The sequence below is a fragment of the Oncorhynchus clarkii genome, chromosome 12 (assembly GCF_045791955.1).
Source record: "Oncorhynchus clarkii lewisi isolate Uvic-CL-2024 chromosome 12, UVic_Ocla_1.0, whole genome shotgun sequence".
NCBI lineage: Eukaryota > Metazoa > Chordata > Actinopteri > Salmoniformes > Salmonidae > Oncorhynchus > Oncorhynchus clarkii.
The window spans coordinates 40415327-40432079 of record NC_092158.1 but is presented as its reverse complement, the minus strand read 5'-3'; the positions used below and the strand labels follow the sequence as shown (position 1 = coordinate 40432079).

The window sequence follows — 16753 nt, the reverse complement described above, 5'->3', positions numbered from 1 at the left end:
CTGCTGCATCCAGACTCCTTCAGCCCATTTCTGTTTAAATTCCTCAATGTATTTGCTTTCCTTGGCATCCTGCATTCTGCTCATAGTTCTGAGGAGGCCAAAACGCATGCGGTCACTGCCAGAATGGCTCTATTCCAGGGCAGAGGCCAGCAGAAGACCACAAGCACCATGTCGTCCTGGCCTGTGGTTGAAATAGGCACATTCATGAGTCACCCTCTCTCTAATCCATCTGCCCCCTAAAGCCATGCAGGTCACTGTGGTGCCACACCAAGTCTGATTGAGAAGGCAGGTGTGTTTTGGCAAGCTAAAGAATTGGACACTTTTGTTGCCTGTCACTCATTAGGGAAATCGATGACTTATGTGCGAAGGGTTTGCGCGAGACGCTACACAAACTCGCTCTTAATGAAAACAAGGAGCAGGGGAAAGACACCACAAATGTTGTAAAAGGCAGGTCTGTCTGGAGACACCTTGTAAAAATATAAAGTAAGAATACCGGTATTGAGTTTTCTGAGCCAAGATGGAAACTGCCTTGTTGAAACGTGGTCTCTGTTGGGTGGACTGGCCTTTCTAAATAGGAGGGGTTCTGAACAGATTAATTAGCAATTGCCAAAGATTTTCCGTATGTCCCCTGCTTTAGTAAAAAATATATTAACTGTGCGAAACCTTAATCTTGTGAAACCTGGACAAAATGTGGTCAGGGCTAATTGTGCAACGCTGGCTTTGAATCTCCAACCAAGTAGTTTAATTTCACTGAAATCAGTTAAATGACTGGGCTACTCTTGGAACTCTTAATTCATATGCATGTATGTACCCATAATCTCTCATACAACAATATAGCCTTGTTTCACCAAGCTTTGGTATAGAATAGTACACTGTTCTCATGTCCCTCAACCTCATGAATCTGACCAATTACCTGTCTTGTACGACTAGACAGCAGGTTCTTTGTGAGTGTATGACAGCTGGCAGATAGGTAACGGGGTGGTGAAGAGATTAACCCTTGAAATCCAAGTGGCTACCATGGGTGTTGACCAATTAGATAGATTGTCACATTTCTCAAGCCTTAAAAAAAAGTTATGGTGCCAACTGCCACTCCTCTGGTTTTTTTCTTCTTCCGACACTGGGTTTATGAAGTGTAGATGTAGGAATTATTTCATTTGCACTGAACAAAAATATAAACGCAACATGTAAAGTGTTGGTCCCATGTTTCATGAGCTGAAATAAAAAAAATCCCAGAAATGTTCCATATGCACAAAAAGCTTATTTCGCTCAAAATGTGTGTTCAAATTTGTTACGTCCATGCTAGTGAGCATTTTTCCTTTGCCAAGATATTCCATCCATCTGACAGGTGTGGCCTATGACGAAGCTGATTAAACAGCATTGTCATTACATAAGTGCACCTTGTGCTGGGGACAATAAAAGGTCACTCTAAAATGTGCAGTTTTGTCAAACAACACAATGCCACAGATGTTTCATGTTTTGAGGGAGCGTGCAATTGACATGCTGACTGCAGGAATGTCCACCAGAGCTGTTGCCAGATAATTTAATGTTAATTTATCTACCATAAACCACCTCCAACATCATTTTAGAGAATTTGGCAGTACGTCCAACCGGCATCACAACTGCAGATGGCGTTGTGTGGGCGAGCGGTTTGCTGATGTCAACGTTATGGACAGAGTGCCCCATGGTGGAAGTGGGGTTATGGTATGGGCAGGCATAAGCTACGGACAATGAACACAATTGCATTTCATCGATGGCATTTCATGGATTTGAATGCACAGAGATACCATGACAAGATACTTGGGCCCATTGTCATGCCATTCATCCACCACCATAACCTCATGTTTCAGCATGATAATGCACGGCCCCATGTTGCAAGGATCTGTACACAATTCCTGGAAGCGGCAAATGTCCCAGTGCTTCCTTGGCCTGCATACTCACAAGACATGTCACCAATTGAGCATGTTTGGGATGCTCTGGATCAACGTTTATGACAGCATGTTCCAGTTCCCGCCAATATCCAGCAACTTCGCACAGCCATTGAAGAGGAGTGGGACAATATTCCACAGGCCACAATCAACAGCCTGATCAACTCTATGCAAAGGAGGTGTGTCGCGCTGCATGAGGCAAATAGTGGTCAGTCACAAAAGATACTGATTGGTTTTCTGACCAACAGATGCACATCTGTATTTCCAGTCATGTGAAATCCATAGATTATGGCCTAATGACTTTATTTCAATTGACTGATTTCCTTATAGGAACTCTAACTCAGTCAAATCTTTGAAATTGTTGCATGTTGCGTTTATATTTTTGATCAGTATAAATTAAGCATGTCATGTAACATTGCATTTGGACATTATAAAAATAAAGAATCCTCACTTATGCACAATCATATAGGCAAACATACCAATTGTAACACTTCACCATAAGAATGATAGCAGTAATCACGAAACCCTGACAAACTTTTACAGATGCGCAATTGAGACCATCCTGTCGGGCTGTATCACAGCCTACCACAGGTACGGTAACTGCACCGCCCTCATCCGCAAGGCTCTCCAGAGGGTGGTGCGGTCTGCACAACGCATCACCGGGGTAAAACTACCTGCCCCCCATGACACCTACAGCACCCGATGTCACAGGAAGGCCAAAAAGATAATCAAGGACAACAACCACCAACCACTGCCTGTTCACACCGCTATCATCCAGAAGACAAGGTCGGTACAGGTGCATCAAAGCTGGGACGGAGAGATTGAGAAACAGCTTCTATCTCAAGGCCATCAGACTGTTTAACAGTGATCACTTACTCAGAGGCTGCTGCCCACATTGAGGCCCAATCACTGGTCACTTTAATAAATGGATCACTAGTCACTTTAAACAATGCCACTTTAAATAACGCCACTTTAATAACGTTTACATATCTTACATTACTCATATCACATGTATATACTGTATTTTATACCATCTATTGCACCTTGCCTTGGCCGCTCGGCCATCGCTCTTCCATATATTTATTTATATGTACATATTCTCATTCACCCCTTTAGATTTGTGTGTATTATGTAGTTGTTGGGGAATTGTTAGATTACTTGTTAGATATTACTGCACTGTTGGAACTAGAAGCACAAGCATTTCGCTACACTTGCATTAACATCTGCTAACCATGTGTATGTGACCAATACAATTTGATTTGATTTTGACTATACCACATCAATATTGCTGTATGTCTTAGAACAGGATATTTTACAGCTCCAAAACTGAAAAATATACCCATAATATTAAAGTATGTACATCGGAGCATTGAGTGAGTGGGCCAACATTACTGTAGAAAATGATTAGGTTTTGTAATTGGATGTATGGATCAGAGATGAATACATAGTGTCTGGCTCTAGCATCACATCAAACATTTATTTTGCGTTCTCTGCATATATAACCCAAGCTTATCTTAAACTACGTAATCATTATCTGCCTCTGACTAGCATGGTAGATTAGTCCTCTGAAACACACACACACTCCCTTTGTGTCAGTGCAGCAGCCTGTTAGTTTAAATAAGTTAGCTAATGGTGAAGTTCGTGGAAAAGCTCTTCCCCATCCTGATGCCTGCAATTGTATCATTGACTGATTGCCCTTGTAGCTGCGGTTTCCCTTTATTTTCTACTCATTCATCGACCGCAAAGAATAGCACCTTTCATGGAAGGCTGAAGGAGATTTGCGGAGGACATTGAAAGCGCTGCTTAAACAGCTCTCAGCCAAAACAAAAACAGCCGCCAAAAAGAATCCCATTTCGGGGGAAAAAAACAAGAAGCGAGTGAGTGGGGAACATGACCCCGTAGTCTGTGGGAACGTGACAAGTGGGCCTGCTTCCTTCCCTAAGGGCCTTCTGGAACCGGGCAGTTTTTGGGGAGTCTCGCTCTGGCACTCAGAGTGCACTCTCCTATGCACGCCTGCTTAGCATGACAATGGAGCTGGGGGATGGGCTCTGGGAAGCAGGTGCCGCTCTCGTCACCCCTCCGACCCACAGTTTGGCCAAGAAGGGAATCAATATGGGTTAGCTTAATAGAGGTACCCGGCCTCGTTTAGGCCTAGGCCCGGAGATAGAGGGAAAGGTTTCACAGGGGCGCAACTTTCACTGGGGACATGTCCCCCCCACATTCTGAAATAGCATTTTTGACCCCACCAGTTTTGTAATTGGAATGTGATACAAAATGAGGCAATGGTATGCTTCAGGACCATGCGGTCGCATCCTAGCATCGTGTAGGCTGTTTGCAGTGTTTATCCAACTGGATTAAAAGGCCCGAATGATCTTTTATTGTGGCGGGCTGGTCGAAATAAAAAAAATATAATCTGTAAAAAAAAAATATATATATATATATATATATACACACTTCTCAAAAAAATAAAGGGAACACTAAAATAACACATCCTAGATCTGAATGAATAAAATATTCTTATTAAATACTTTTTTCTTTACATAGTTGAATGTGCTGACAACAAAATCACACAAAAATGATCAATGGAAATCAAATTTATCAACCCATGGCGGTCTGGATTTGGAGTCCCACTCAAAATTAAAGTGGAAAACCACACTACAGGCTGATCCAACTTTGATGTAATGTCTTTAAAACAAGTCAAAATGAGGCTCAGTAGTGTGCGTGGCCTCCACGTGCCTGTATGACCTCCCTACAACGCCTGGGCATGCTCCTGATGAGGATGGTCTCAGGTCTCCTGAGGGATCTCCTCCCAGACTAAAGCATCCGCCAACTCCTGGACAGTCTGTGGTGCAACGTGGCGTTGGTGGATGGAGCGAGACATGATGTCCCAGATGTGCTCAATTGGATTCAGGTCTGGGGAACGGGCGGGCCAGTCCATAGCATCAATGCCTTCCTCTTGCAGGAACTGCTGACACACTCCAGCCACATGAGGTCTAGCATTGTCTTGCATTAGGAGGAACCCAGGACCAGCCGCACCAGCATATGGTCTCACAAGGGGTCTGAGGATCTCATCTCGGTACCTAATGGCAGTCAGTCTACCTCTGGCGAGCACATGGAGGGCTGTGCGGCCCCTCAAAGAAATGCCACCCCACACCATGACTGACCCACCGCCAAACCGGTCATGCTGGAGGATCTTGCAGGCAGCAGAACGTTCTCCACGGCGTCTCCAGACTGTCACGTCTGTCACATGTGCTCAGTGTTAACCTGCTTTCATCTGTGAAGAGCACAGGGCGCCAGTGGCGAATTTGCCAATCTTGGTGTTCTCTGGCAAATGCCAAACGTCCTGCACGGTGTTGGGCTGTAAGCACAACCCCCACCTGTGGACGTCGGGCCCTCATACCACTCTCATGGAGTCTGTTTCTGACCGTTTGAGCAGACACATGCACATTTGTTGCCTGCTGGAGGTCATTTTGCAGGGCTCTGGCAGTGCTCCTCCTGCTCCTCCTTGCACAAAGGCGGAGGTAGCGGTCCTGCTACTGGGTTGTTGCCCTCCTACGGCCCCCTCCACGTCTCCTGATGTACTGGCCTGTCTCCTGTTAGCGCCTCCATGCTCTGGACACTACGCTGACAGACACAGCAAACCTTCTTGCCACAGCTCGCATTGATGTGCCATCCTGGATGAGCTGCACTACCTGAGCCACTTGTGTGGGTTGTAGACTCCGTCTCATGCTACCACTAGAGTGAAAGCACCGCCAGCATTCAAAAGTGACCAAAACATCAGCCAGGAAGCATAGGAACTGAGAAGTGGTCTGTGGTCCCACCTGCAGAACCACTCCTTTATTAGGGGTGTCTTGCTAAATGCCTATAATTTCCACCTGTTGTCTATTCCATTTGCACAACAGCATGTGAAATTTATTGTCAATCAGTGTTGCTTCTTAAGTGGACAGTTTGATTTCACAGAAGTGTGATTGACTTGGAGTTACATTGTGTTGTTTAAGTGTTCCCTTTATTTTTTGGAGCAGTGTATATATGACACGGCCAGGGCCCATGGGCCTGTTTTTGTATCAGTCAGAATAGAAAGGTGGTGCCGAAAAGTTAGAGACAAAAACAAGGGCTCTTGAGGCATACGTTACTAAATGTGTGAAATTGATCAACTTATTTGTTAAAAATGATGGTTCTGCTGGTCCAAGTGCTATGTCTGCGTCTGAGAAATGATAGATCAGCTGCTGATCTGAAAACAGAGAAAGACACTCATGCACACTGACACCGATCATATAGCCTACTGCTGCCAGTTAGGCCTTATATTTGGCTGTATAGTAAGTATATATATATATATATATATATATATATATATATATATATATATATAGTAGGCTAATTAGGGAAGGGGGGGATTCGGGGGAACATTGGGACACTAGGCTACTTGCAATGTAGCCTAACAAGTCGTTAGATTAGCTTTTCTAACACATATACAGTGCATTTGGAAAGTTTTCAGACCCCTTGACTTTTTCCTTATTCTAAAATGGATGTTAGGTAGCTTAGTTGTTAGAGCGTTGGGCCAGTAACCGAAAGGTTGTAAGATCGAATCCCCAAGCTGACAAAATAAAAATGTGTCGTTTTGCCCCTGAACAAGGCAGTTAACCCACTGTTCCTTGGCCGTCATTGTAAATAATAATTTGTTTTTAACTGGCTTGCCTTGTCAAATATATATATTTTTAATCCCTCATCAATCTTCACACACTACCCCATATTGACAAAGTGAAAACAGGTAAAAATAAAAATAAAAAAAAGCTATTTACATAAGTATTCAGACCCTTTACTATGAGACTCAAAATTGAGCTCAGGTGCATCCTGTTTCCATTGATTATCCTTGAGATGTTTCTACAACTTGATTGGAGTCCACCTACGGTAAATTCAATTGATTGGACATGATTTGGAAAGGTACACATCTGTTTACATAAGGTCCCATAATTGACAGTGCATGTCAGAGCAAAAACCAAGCTATGAGGTCGAAAGAATTCCCCGCAGTGCTCCGAGACAGGAATGTGTCGAGGCACAGATCTGGGGAAGAGTACCAAAACAATTCTGCAGCATTGAAGGTCCACAAGAAGATAGTGGCCTCCATCCTTCCAGACAGAAGCCACACCTCAGTAAAAGGCACATGGCAACCCGCTTGGAGTTTGCCTAAAGGACCCTCAGACCATGAGAAACAAGATTCTCTGGTCTGATGAAACAAAGATTAAACTCTTTGGCCTGAATGCCAAGCGTCACGTCTGGAGGAAATCTGGCACCATCCCTACGGTGAAGCATGGTGGTGGCAGCATCATGCTGTGGGGAGGATTTTCAGAGGCAGGGACTGGGAGACTAGTCAGGAAGGAGGAAAAGATGAACGGAGCAAAGTACAGAGAGATCCTTGATGAAAACCTGCTCCAGAGAGCTCAGGACCTCAGACTGGGCAAGGTTCACCTTCCAACAGGGCAACGATCCTAAGCACACAGCCAAGACAACTGAGAAGTGGCTTCGGGACAAGTCTCTGAAGGTCCTTGAGTGGCACAGCCAGAGCCCAGACTTGAACCCCATCGAACATCTCTGCAGAGACCTGAAAATAGCTGTGCAGCGACGCTCCCCATCCAGCCTCACAGAGCTTGAGAGGATCTGCATAGGAGAATGGGAGAAACTCCCCAAATACAGGTGTGCCAAGCTTGTAGCGTCATACCCAAGAATACTCGAGGCTGTTATCGCTGCCAAAGGTGCTTCAACAAAGTACTGAGTAAAGAGTCTGAATACTTATGTAAATATGATTATTTTTTGCTAACATTTCTAAAAACCTATTTTTGCTTTGTCGTTATAAGGTATTGTGTGTAGATTTAATACATTTAAGAATAAGGCTGTAACGTAACAAAATGTGGAAAAATTCAAGCGGTCTGAATACTTAGCGAATGCACTACTAGATATTTATACAGTGCTTTTTATTAAACACAAGTCATCATGTACAGTGGCGCAAAAAAGTATTTAGTCAGCCACCAATTGTGCAAGTTCTCCAATTTAAAATGATGAGAGAGGCCTGTAATTTTCATCATAGGTACACTTCAAATATGAATCCAGAAAATCACATTGTAGGATTTTTTATGAATTTATTTGCAAATTATGGTGGAAAATAAGTATTTGGTCCCCTGCAAACAAGCAAGATTTCTGGCTCTCACAGACCTGTAACTTCTTCTTTAAGAGGCTCCTCTGTCCTCCACTCGTTACCTGTATTAATGGCACCTGTTTGAACTTGTTATCAGTATATCATAATTTGCAAATAAATTCATTAAAAATCCTACAATGTGATTTTCTGGATTTTTTTTCTTCATTTTGTCTGTCATAGTTGAAGTGTACCTATGATGAAAATTACAGGCCTCTCTCATCTTAAGTGGGAGAACTTGCACAATTGGTGGCTGACTAAATACTTTTTTGCCCCACTGTATTACAATGAAGGTCAATTCAGGGACAGTCTGTAATTTTTATTGTTTTATCAATGTTTATTTGCTTCTGATTCTCTTCAGCCCAGCGAGTGGGTTTATGAGCTGTTGCAACAAGTGACTATGGTGTCAGATTACATTACATAGCCACCACCACTGAAGACTGGAAAGTCCCGCCTATATCCCACTTAATTTGCTGAAAGGGATGTCACTTCTTGGCAGAAAGGTATGCTTACGCGCACGGAACTCAAAACATTTATAAAGTATAAATAGCACTCACTTAAGATTAAGGACTGCAAAAATATTATTATTGATTAGTAAATGGTTTATTAATGTGTCAAACAAAGCACAACGCAAAAAATCTTTCCACAGCCACATAAACTAGTCCTGGCGTCATTCTATGACAAACATAGAAGGGTGTACTGTTGAAGTCGGAAGTTTAAATACACTTAGGTTGGAGTCATTAAAACTTGTTTTTCAACCACTCCACAAATGTGGTGTTAACAAACTATAGTTTTGGCAAGTGGGTTAGGACATCTACTTTGTGCATGACACAACCAATTTCTCCAACAATTGTTTACAGACAGATTATTTCTCTCATCATTCACTGTATCACAATTCCAGTGGGTCAGAAGTTTACATACACTACATTGACTGTGCCTTTAAACAGCTTGGAAAATTCCAGAAAATGATGTCATGGCTTTAGAAGCTTCTGATAGGCAAATTGACATAATTTGAGTCAATTGGAGGTGTACCTGTGGATGTAGTTCAAGGCCGACCTTCAAACTCAGTGCTTAACATCATGGGAAAATCAAAAGAAATCAGCCAAGACCTCAGACAAATAGTTGTAGACCTCCACAAGTCTGGTTCATCCTTGGGAGAAATTTCCTGACGGTACCACGTTCATCTGTACAAACAATTGTACGCAAGTATAAACACCATGGGACCATGCAGCCGTCATACCGCTCTCGCAGTATGTGCTGTCTCCTAGAGATGAACGTACTTTGGTGCGAAAAGTGCAAATTAACCTTGTGAAGATGCTGGAGGGAACGGTTACAAAAGTATCTATATCCACAGTAAAACGAGTCCTATATCGACAACCTGAAAGGCCGCTCAGCAGGATGAAGCCACTGCTCTAAAACCGCCATAAAAAATCCAGACTTCGGTTTGCAAGTCGAAAGCCTTGGCCAGGTCAATGAAGACGGCTGCACAGTACTGTCTTTTATCGATGGCGGTTATGATATCGTTTAGTACCTTGAGCGTGGCTGAGGTGCACCCGTGACCGGCTCGGAAACCGGATTGCACAGCGGAGAAGGTACGGTGGGATTCGAGATGGTCAGTGATCTGTTTGTTGACTTGGCTTTCGAAGACCTTAGATAGGCAGGGCAGGATGGATATAGGTCTGTAACAGTTTGGGTCCAGGGTGTCTCCCCCTTTGAAGAGGGGGATAACCGCGGCAGCTTTCCAATCCTTGGGGATCTCACATGGGGACAAAGATTGTACTTTTTGGAGAAATGTCCTCTGGTCTGATGAAACAAAAATAGAACTGTTTGGCCATAATGACCATTGTTATGTTTGGAGAAAGGGGAGGCTTGCAAGCTGAAGAACACCATCCCAACCGTGAAGCACGGGGGTGGCAGCATCATGTTGTGGGGGTGCTTTGCTGCAGGAGGGACTGGTGCACTTCACAAAATAAACGGAATCATGAGGAAGGACAATTATGTGGATATACTGAAGCTCTGTCAGGAGGAATGGCCCAAAATTCACCAAGCTTATTGTTGGAAGCTTGTGGAAAGCTACCCGAAACGTTTGACCCAAGTTAAACAATGTAAAGGCAATGCTACCAAATACTAATTGAGTGCATGTAAACTTCTGACCCACTGGGAATGTGATGAAAGAAATAAAAGCTGAAATAAATCATTCTCTCTACTATTAAAATAAAGTGGTGATCCTAACTGACCTAAGACAGGGAATTTTTACCAAGATTAAATGTCAGAAATTGTGAAAAACTGAGTTTAAATGTATTTGGCTAAGGTGTATGTAAACTTTCGACTTCAACTGTATGTATAAGCCAATGGTCATCTATAAGGCATTTATTCAGTGATTTTCTTCTTTGTCTAATATATATATATATATATATATATATATATATATATATATATATATATATATATATATATGTGTGTTCTTTCATTCACCACTAGGATGGGTAACAGCGCATGCGTGAGGTGATGTGGGCTGGTGTGGCTAAAATGCCAGGGACTCATTTTTATCCCAGTCCGCCCCTGCTGTAAGCCTCAGGGAGGAAAAGACATGAGGGAGTTCTGACTGACAACAACATTTGATTATATTTCAAGAAACAAAAAAAGCCATGGATTGTTCTCCATCCACCCTGATTCAGAATATACCATTTTCATTGTCATGGCATGCTTGGTACAATAGCTATTGAGCCGAAAGGAACTAATATCCGTCCGAATATCTAGTATAATACTAATTTTACATGGTGTGTAACTCAATTACTGAGCAGTGACAGTATTATGGAAGGCCTGATAGGCTATTGTTCCCATCTAGTGGCCACTATCCACACAGCATCTATCCATGGTGCATTGCAGACAGGCTGTATCACATCCGGCCGTGTTTGGGAGTCACATAGGGCAGCGCGCAATTTTCCCCAGCATCATCCGTGTTTGGCCGGGGTAGGCCGTCATTGTAAAAATAATTTGTTCTTAAATGACTTGCCTAGTTAAATAAAGGTTAAATAAATAAAAATAAGTAAAAGACCGAGAAGAGTCTGGCTTCCACTAGTCATTCCTTAATGGCTTTAGTTAACCTAACTGTAGCATAAGTGCTCTTTTGTATGAATATGTAAACATTTTGTGCTTTATTGCCATCTCATCTCTTACTTTCTCAAATGAAATGTGCAGCGGTCTAAGGCACTGCATCTTAGTGCAAGAGGCATCACTACAGTCCCTAGTTCGATTCCAGGCTGTATCACATCCGTCCGTGATTGTAAGTCCCATAGGGCGGCGCACAATTGGGCAAGTGTCGTCCGGGTTTGGCCCGAGTTAGGCCGTCATTGTAAATAATAATTTGTTCTTAAGTTAACTGACTTGCTTAGTTAAATAAAGGTTCAATTTTAAAAAAATCTAATACTATGTGACTTGACAAACAAAAGTGTGAATTGTTCTCCATCCTCCCCTGATTCAAAATATATCATCTTCACAGTCATGGTTGGCATGCTTGGTTTAATAGCTATTGACTAGAGAACAGAATATCCAATATAAATACATTTTACCTCTGTAAGAAAAATACATTTGAGAATGAGTTAAAGGCGGGGCGAAGCAAGTTCGTCATCCAACTCCCGCCCCTTTATTGAAGAGGCAGAGAGCAGAGCACAGAGAATGTTAATGCACTCAAGCGATGGAGGGAGAAGAAGACAGACAGAGCTGGACGGCTTGAGTATTTTTAAACGACCCAGTATCCCCGCGTGTGGTGCACTGGTGTGGTTACAAACAGGAGCCTACTAAAATGTGATTTTGAACAGCATATCAACTTCAAATAATTTCGGAAAATATGGACTTTATTACGGTTCAACGCAACTGCCTGGCTTGAGATTTTAATATGCGTGATATCGATGATATAGAGACTAATTGTTCACCATTCGAACGTTCACAGCATGTTTCCGTCACTTTGCTAAACATGTGAAGCGTATCGTGCTTTAACATATCCGACTGGATTTGGAACTAATTCAGATACTGTTTTCAGGGAAAACAAGACGTTTTGCGAAGGTGTGCAATTTTGACCATAGGAGAGCCATATGGTCGGGTATTAAATGAACTCACCTTGGAACTAACATATGCTTCATCAGAATTGACAGTGGGGAAATGGACACATTTTGGGCACCATCTCATGGAATTGTTACAATCACTGTTCCTTTCTATTTTACTTTTCTATTCTAAAACAATAAGTAGTTTGTGATATATTAACTTTCCTGATATCAACATGTATATTTTTCATTTGAGGATTGCCATTTTACTCTGGTGCCAACTTGTTATTGCTGCATCCAGTTTGGATATCGGAGCATATGATATAGAGAGGGGCAGACCTGCAAAATGTGAACCCATCACCATTCCCATGTGCCAGGGCATTGGCTACAATATGACAAGAATGCCCAACTTAATGAAATACGAAAGCCAAGCAGAGGCCAGCATCAAACTAAATGAGTTTGCCCCTCTAGTGGAATACGGCTGTGACGTGCACCTGCGCTTTTTCCTCTGCTCCCTCTACGTCCCCATGTGCACTGACAAAGTGTCCACCACCATCCCTGCCTGCCGACCAATGTGTGAGCAGGCCAGGCAGAAGTGCTCTCCCATCATGGAGAAATTCAGCTTCGGCTGGCCTGACTCACTGGACTGCTCCAAGCTGCCCACTAAAAACAACCCCAACTCGCTGTGCATGGAGGCACCTGAGAATGACACCAAGCAGGAGACCAAGAAGGGGGAGGGCATGCTACCGGTGCCCCCCAGACCCAGGCAGCCCGGCCCGGGTACCAGCGGGCGCTCAGGCAACAGCCTGGGCTCCTGCGAGAACCCAGAGAAGTTCCAGTATGTGGAGAAGAGCCAGTCGTGTGCCCCGCGCTGCTCCTCGGTGGTGGACGTGTTCTGGTCGCGGCAGGACAAGGACTTTGCCTTCATCTGGATGGCGGTGTGGTCCACACTCTGCTTCATCTCCACCGCCTTCACTGTCCTCACCTTCCTGCTGGACCCGCAGCGCTTTCAGTACCCGGAGCGGCCCATCATCTTCCTCTCCATGTGTTACAACGTCTACTCGGTGGCCTTCGTCATCCGCTCGGTGGCCGGGGCCGAGAACATAGCCTGCGACCGGGAGAATGGCGAGCTCTACATCATCCAGGAGGGGCTGGAGTCTACGGGCTGCACCATCGTCTTCCTCATCCTCTACTACTTTGGTATGGCTTCATCTATCTGGTGGGTCATCCTCACACTCACCTGGTTCCTGGCCGCTGGCAAGAAGTGGGGCCACGAGGCCATCGAGGCCCACAGCAGCTATTTCCACATGGCCGCCTGGGGCATCCCAGCCATGAAGACCATCGTCATCCTAACTATGAGGAAGGTGGCAGGGGACGAGCTGACGGGGCTGTGTTATGTGGGCAGCATGGACGTTAATGCACTGACCGGCTTCGTGCTTATCCCTCTGTCCTGCTACCTGGTCATTGGCACCTCTTTCATCCTCACGGGCTTCGTGGCGCTCTTCCACATCCGGAAGATAATGAAGACGGGCGGCACCAACACAGAGAAGCTGGAGAAACTAATGGTGAAGATCGGTGTGTTCTCCATCCTGTACACGGTGCCCGCCACCTGCGTCATCATCTGCTACTTCTACGAGAGGCTCAACATGGGTTACTGGAAGTTCCAGGCGCTGGAGAACAAGTGTGTGTCGTTCCCTGGGCGCCGGCATGAGGACTGCTCCCTGGAGGAGTCGGTGCCCACCGTGGCAGTGTTCATGCTGAAGATCTTCATGTCTCTGGTGGTGGGCATCACCAGCGGTGTGTGGGTTTGGAGTTCCAAGACCCTGCAGACCTGGCAGGGCCTGTGCAACAGGAAGCTGTCGGTGCGGACTAGCAGGAAGCCTTGTAGCAGCGTCAGCTGCAGCACCTCCCATTGTCACTACAAGTCCCCAGCCGTGGTGCTCCACATGGCCAAAACAGACTCTTACCTAGAGAGCCCCACACACGTCTAACATTTCAAGTGACACTTCTCACAGTGTCTTGTATTGACAATGCCAAAGGATGCTATTTTGTTATATGATCATTTGAAAAGCTCAGGTTGGTTTGCATCTAATGCTCGATTAGTAGCAATACCTGAACGTAACAGTGGTTGTGCTTTCGTTTTGGTAACAGATGATCCACATTGCTTTCAGTTAAACCACACAGTTCGATGCACATGCAGAATCAGATATGCTTCTAAAGGAAACAGTTCTTGTATTGTATGCCATAGAGTTAGTTGGCTGTTTCTGGTTAACCAACTGAACATGAATGCAAAATAGAACTTGCATGGATGTATCAACATTTGGTTTAGTGTTCTCTCCCTGTAAATGTATTTATTGTGTTGTGTATTTAATTGCAAGTTCTTCATGGTGTTTCCTAAGGTTTTGTATATTGTATATAAAAGCACATGTACTAAAGAGTTATGAGTTATGAATATAGGGCCTGTTGAGATGTATAAGTGCCTTTGCAAATGCATATTTTTCAAAACAATGGACATTAATAAAACATATTTATATATTTTCACTGATGACTTTACTCTATTGATTACTTTACAATGCATGTCAAATTAAGTGTAGTGGTTTTTAACATAAGCAAAGCAAAGACATCTTACTATTTTTTTGGTTTAAGAAAATATTCATTTGTATCTGAAACATTTTGCTACAGCGCCTCTTCAAATTGACAGTTGTCATTAACTTGATGCAAGAATATATTGTATAAATTAAATGGACATCATTAGTATCGGCGACATTTTTAAAAGTATTCATTTTAGTTTATTTTTCATTAGACTGATGACCTTGTGGACCCACCTACAGTATGAAGCTCTCACTGGCAAATCTAGTCATATTTTCCCAAGTGACATCAGCTGTTTGTGTATGCTCTTTCATGTATAACTCTGTCCTCGCATTGCATCAGGGTTCTGTCACATTTCAGGAATTCAAACTGCTTGAGTAAACTGTAAACAAAAAGCTGCTTGTTCCACGCAGTTGAGCCTCGCGCCAACTTTCTGGTTGGTTGACAAAAGTGTTAATATTTTTCTAAACTGCAGCCTCAGTTGAGGTGGAAAACGGTCAGGGCCTCCAGGCCTCTCTGACTGCCCATGTTTGTGAAGCTATGCTGAACTTTCTGTTTTCCATTGAAACATCAGCTCCAGCAATAATAACTTACATGGGGCGACAGCATTCCATGGTGAGAGAAAGAGACAGAGTTTTAATAATAAGTCATGACACTGCCTTTAAGAAAAAAATGGATCTGTGTTTCCCAAATATAACACAGGCAATCAAAATGTCAGGCTTTTCATAAGTTCAGTCTCTCCAAAGCTAAAGCCTACATGACTTTATCCCATTTGAATAGGTCTATCATATTTCTGCTACTGTGTTGTAGACCTATGTTATACCATTTCATATTAGACCTTTGACAATGCTGAGATTTTGGGCTGGTCCTGCCCACCAGCCTATCCTTCACTTTTTATATCCTCTCTTCCAAGTTGCTGGTGCCTGCATCCTGCCTGTGCAGACATTGTCCATAGCTTGGCAGCACATCTCCCCCTGGAGCTGAAACCACTGTTACATTTCTCCATAAAAAGCTGTGTTTGTCTTGGAGCTGCGCTCTGGGACCCCACTGTGGTGCGTAAACCACATGTACCAGTCACAATAAAGCACAATTAATGCGCGCCAGCTTTCAAGTTTATACATGGGCGACATGCATAAACACTTGGTTCTCATAACAATAACAGTCTGCTCTGCATCAGCCATTGCAACTGATAAATCCCCTTGCTAAAGCCCCCTGGTCCTGGTAAGATGGTCAACTGATAAATCCCCTTGCTAAAGCCCCCTGGTCCTGGTAAGATGGTCAACTGATAAATCCCCTTGCTAAAGCCCCCTGGTCCTGGTAAGATGGTCAACTGATAAATCCCCTTGCTAAAGCCCCCTGGTCCTGGTAAGATGGTCAACTGATAAATCCCCTTGCTAAAGCCCCCTGGTCCTGGTAAGATGGTCAACTGGTTTTTAAGTCTTTATTTGAATTGAAATGAAAGGGGAAAGCAAAAGATCTGAATTATGTAAGAATTCATGTGATTCAAATTCACTGCAAATTGACAACACGAAGTGACAATGACATTGTAATTCACATACTCTATGTGGAGTCTTTCAAATGTTCAATAAGACATTTGAGAAATAGCATTTGGTAATGTTTAAACTACCTCCCCTGACATGAAGTCAAATTCTCAGACCATGAATGTGGAATTGCTCTTTCCGAGGATTTGTCAAGTCAAATGTGGGTGGTTCTTAACAGCAGTCTTTATTCAACCAATCAAAAATACTGAAATGTGCCACATTCACTATGTTTTAGGCATATCTTAGCCAAATCATTCTCAAAGCCAGAAACCCTTTGGGAGACACCACTGTAATAGAGATTCCTAATGGCATTGTAGGAGAGCGGACAATATAGAGTATCTGTGTAATTGTGTGCACTCTGAAAGGAAAAGGCTATGTTAGCTCATACATTTGATTAAAGGAGATAATTAAAGCATCAGGGCTTCTCCCCCCTCTTAAAAAAAACACCAGAAGAATAGAGAAAGGGAG

The 16753-nt window shown here is 43.5% G+C and overlaps 1 protein-coding gene across 1 annotated transcript; it reads left to right on the top strand.

Annotated features, from left to right (window-relative positions):
- Positions 1-12190: 12190 nt before the first annotated feature.
- Positions 12191-14696, top strand: LOC139422038 (frizzled-9-like). The gene has a single exon (XM_071173175.1). It carries the CDS (start codon positions 12392-12394, stop codon positions 14144-14146), a length of 1755 nt encoding a protein of 584 aa, XP_071029276.1. The 5' UTR covers positions 12191-12391; the 3' UTR covers positions 14147-14696.
- Positions 14697-16753: the final 2057 nt, after the last annotated feature.

Coding starts and splice junctions, on each gene's coding strand:
- LOC139422038 (XM_071173175.1), top strand. CDS start 12,392: ATGTATATTTTTCATTTGAGGATTGCCATTTTACTCTGGTGCCAACTT.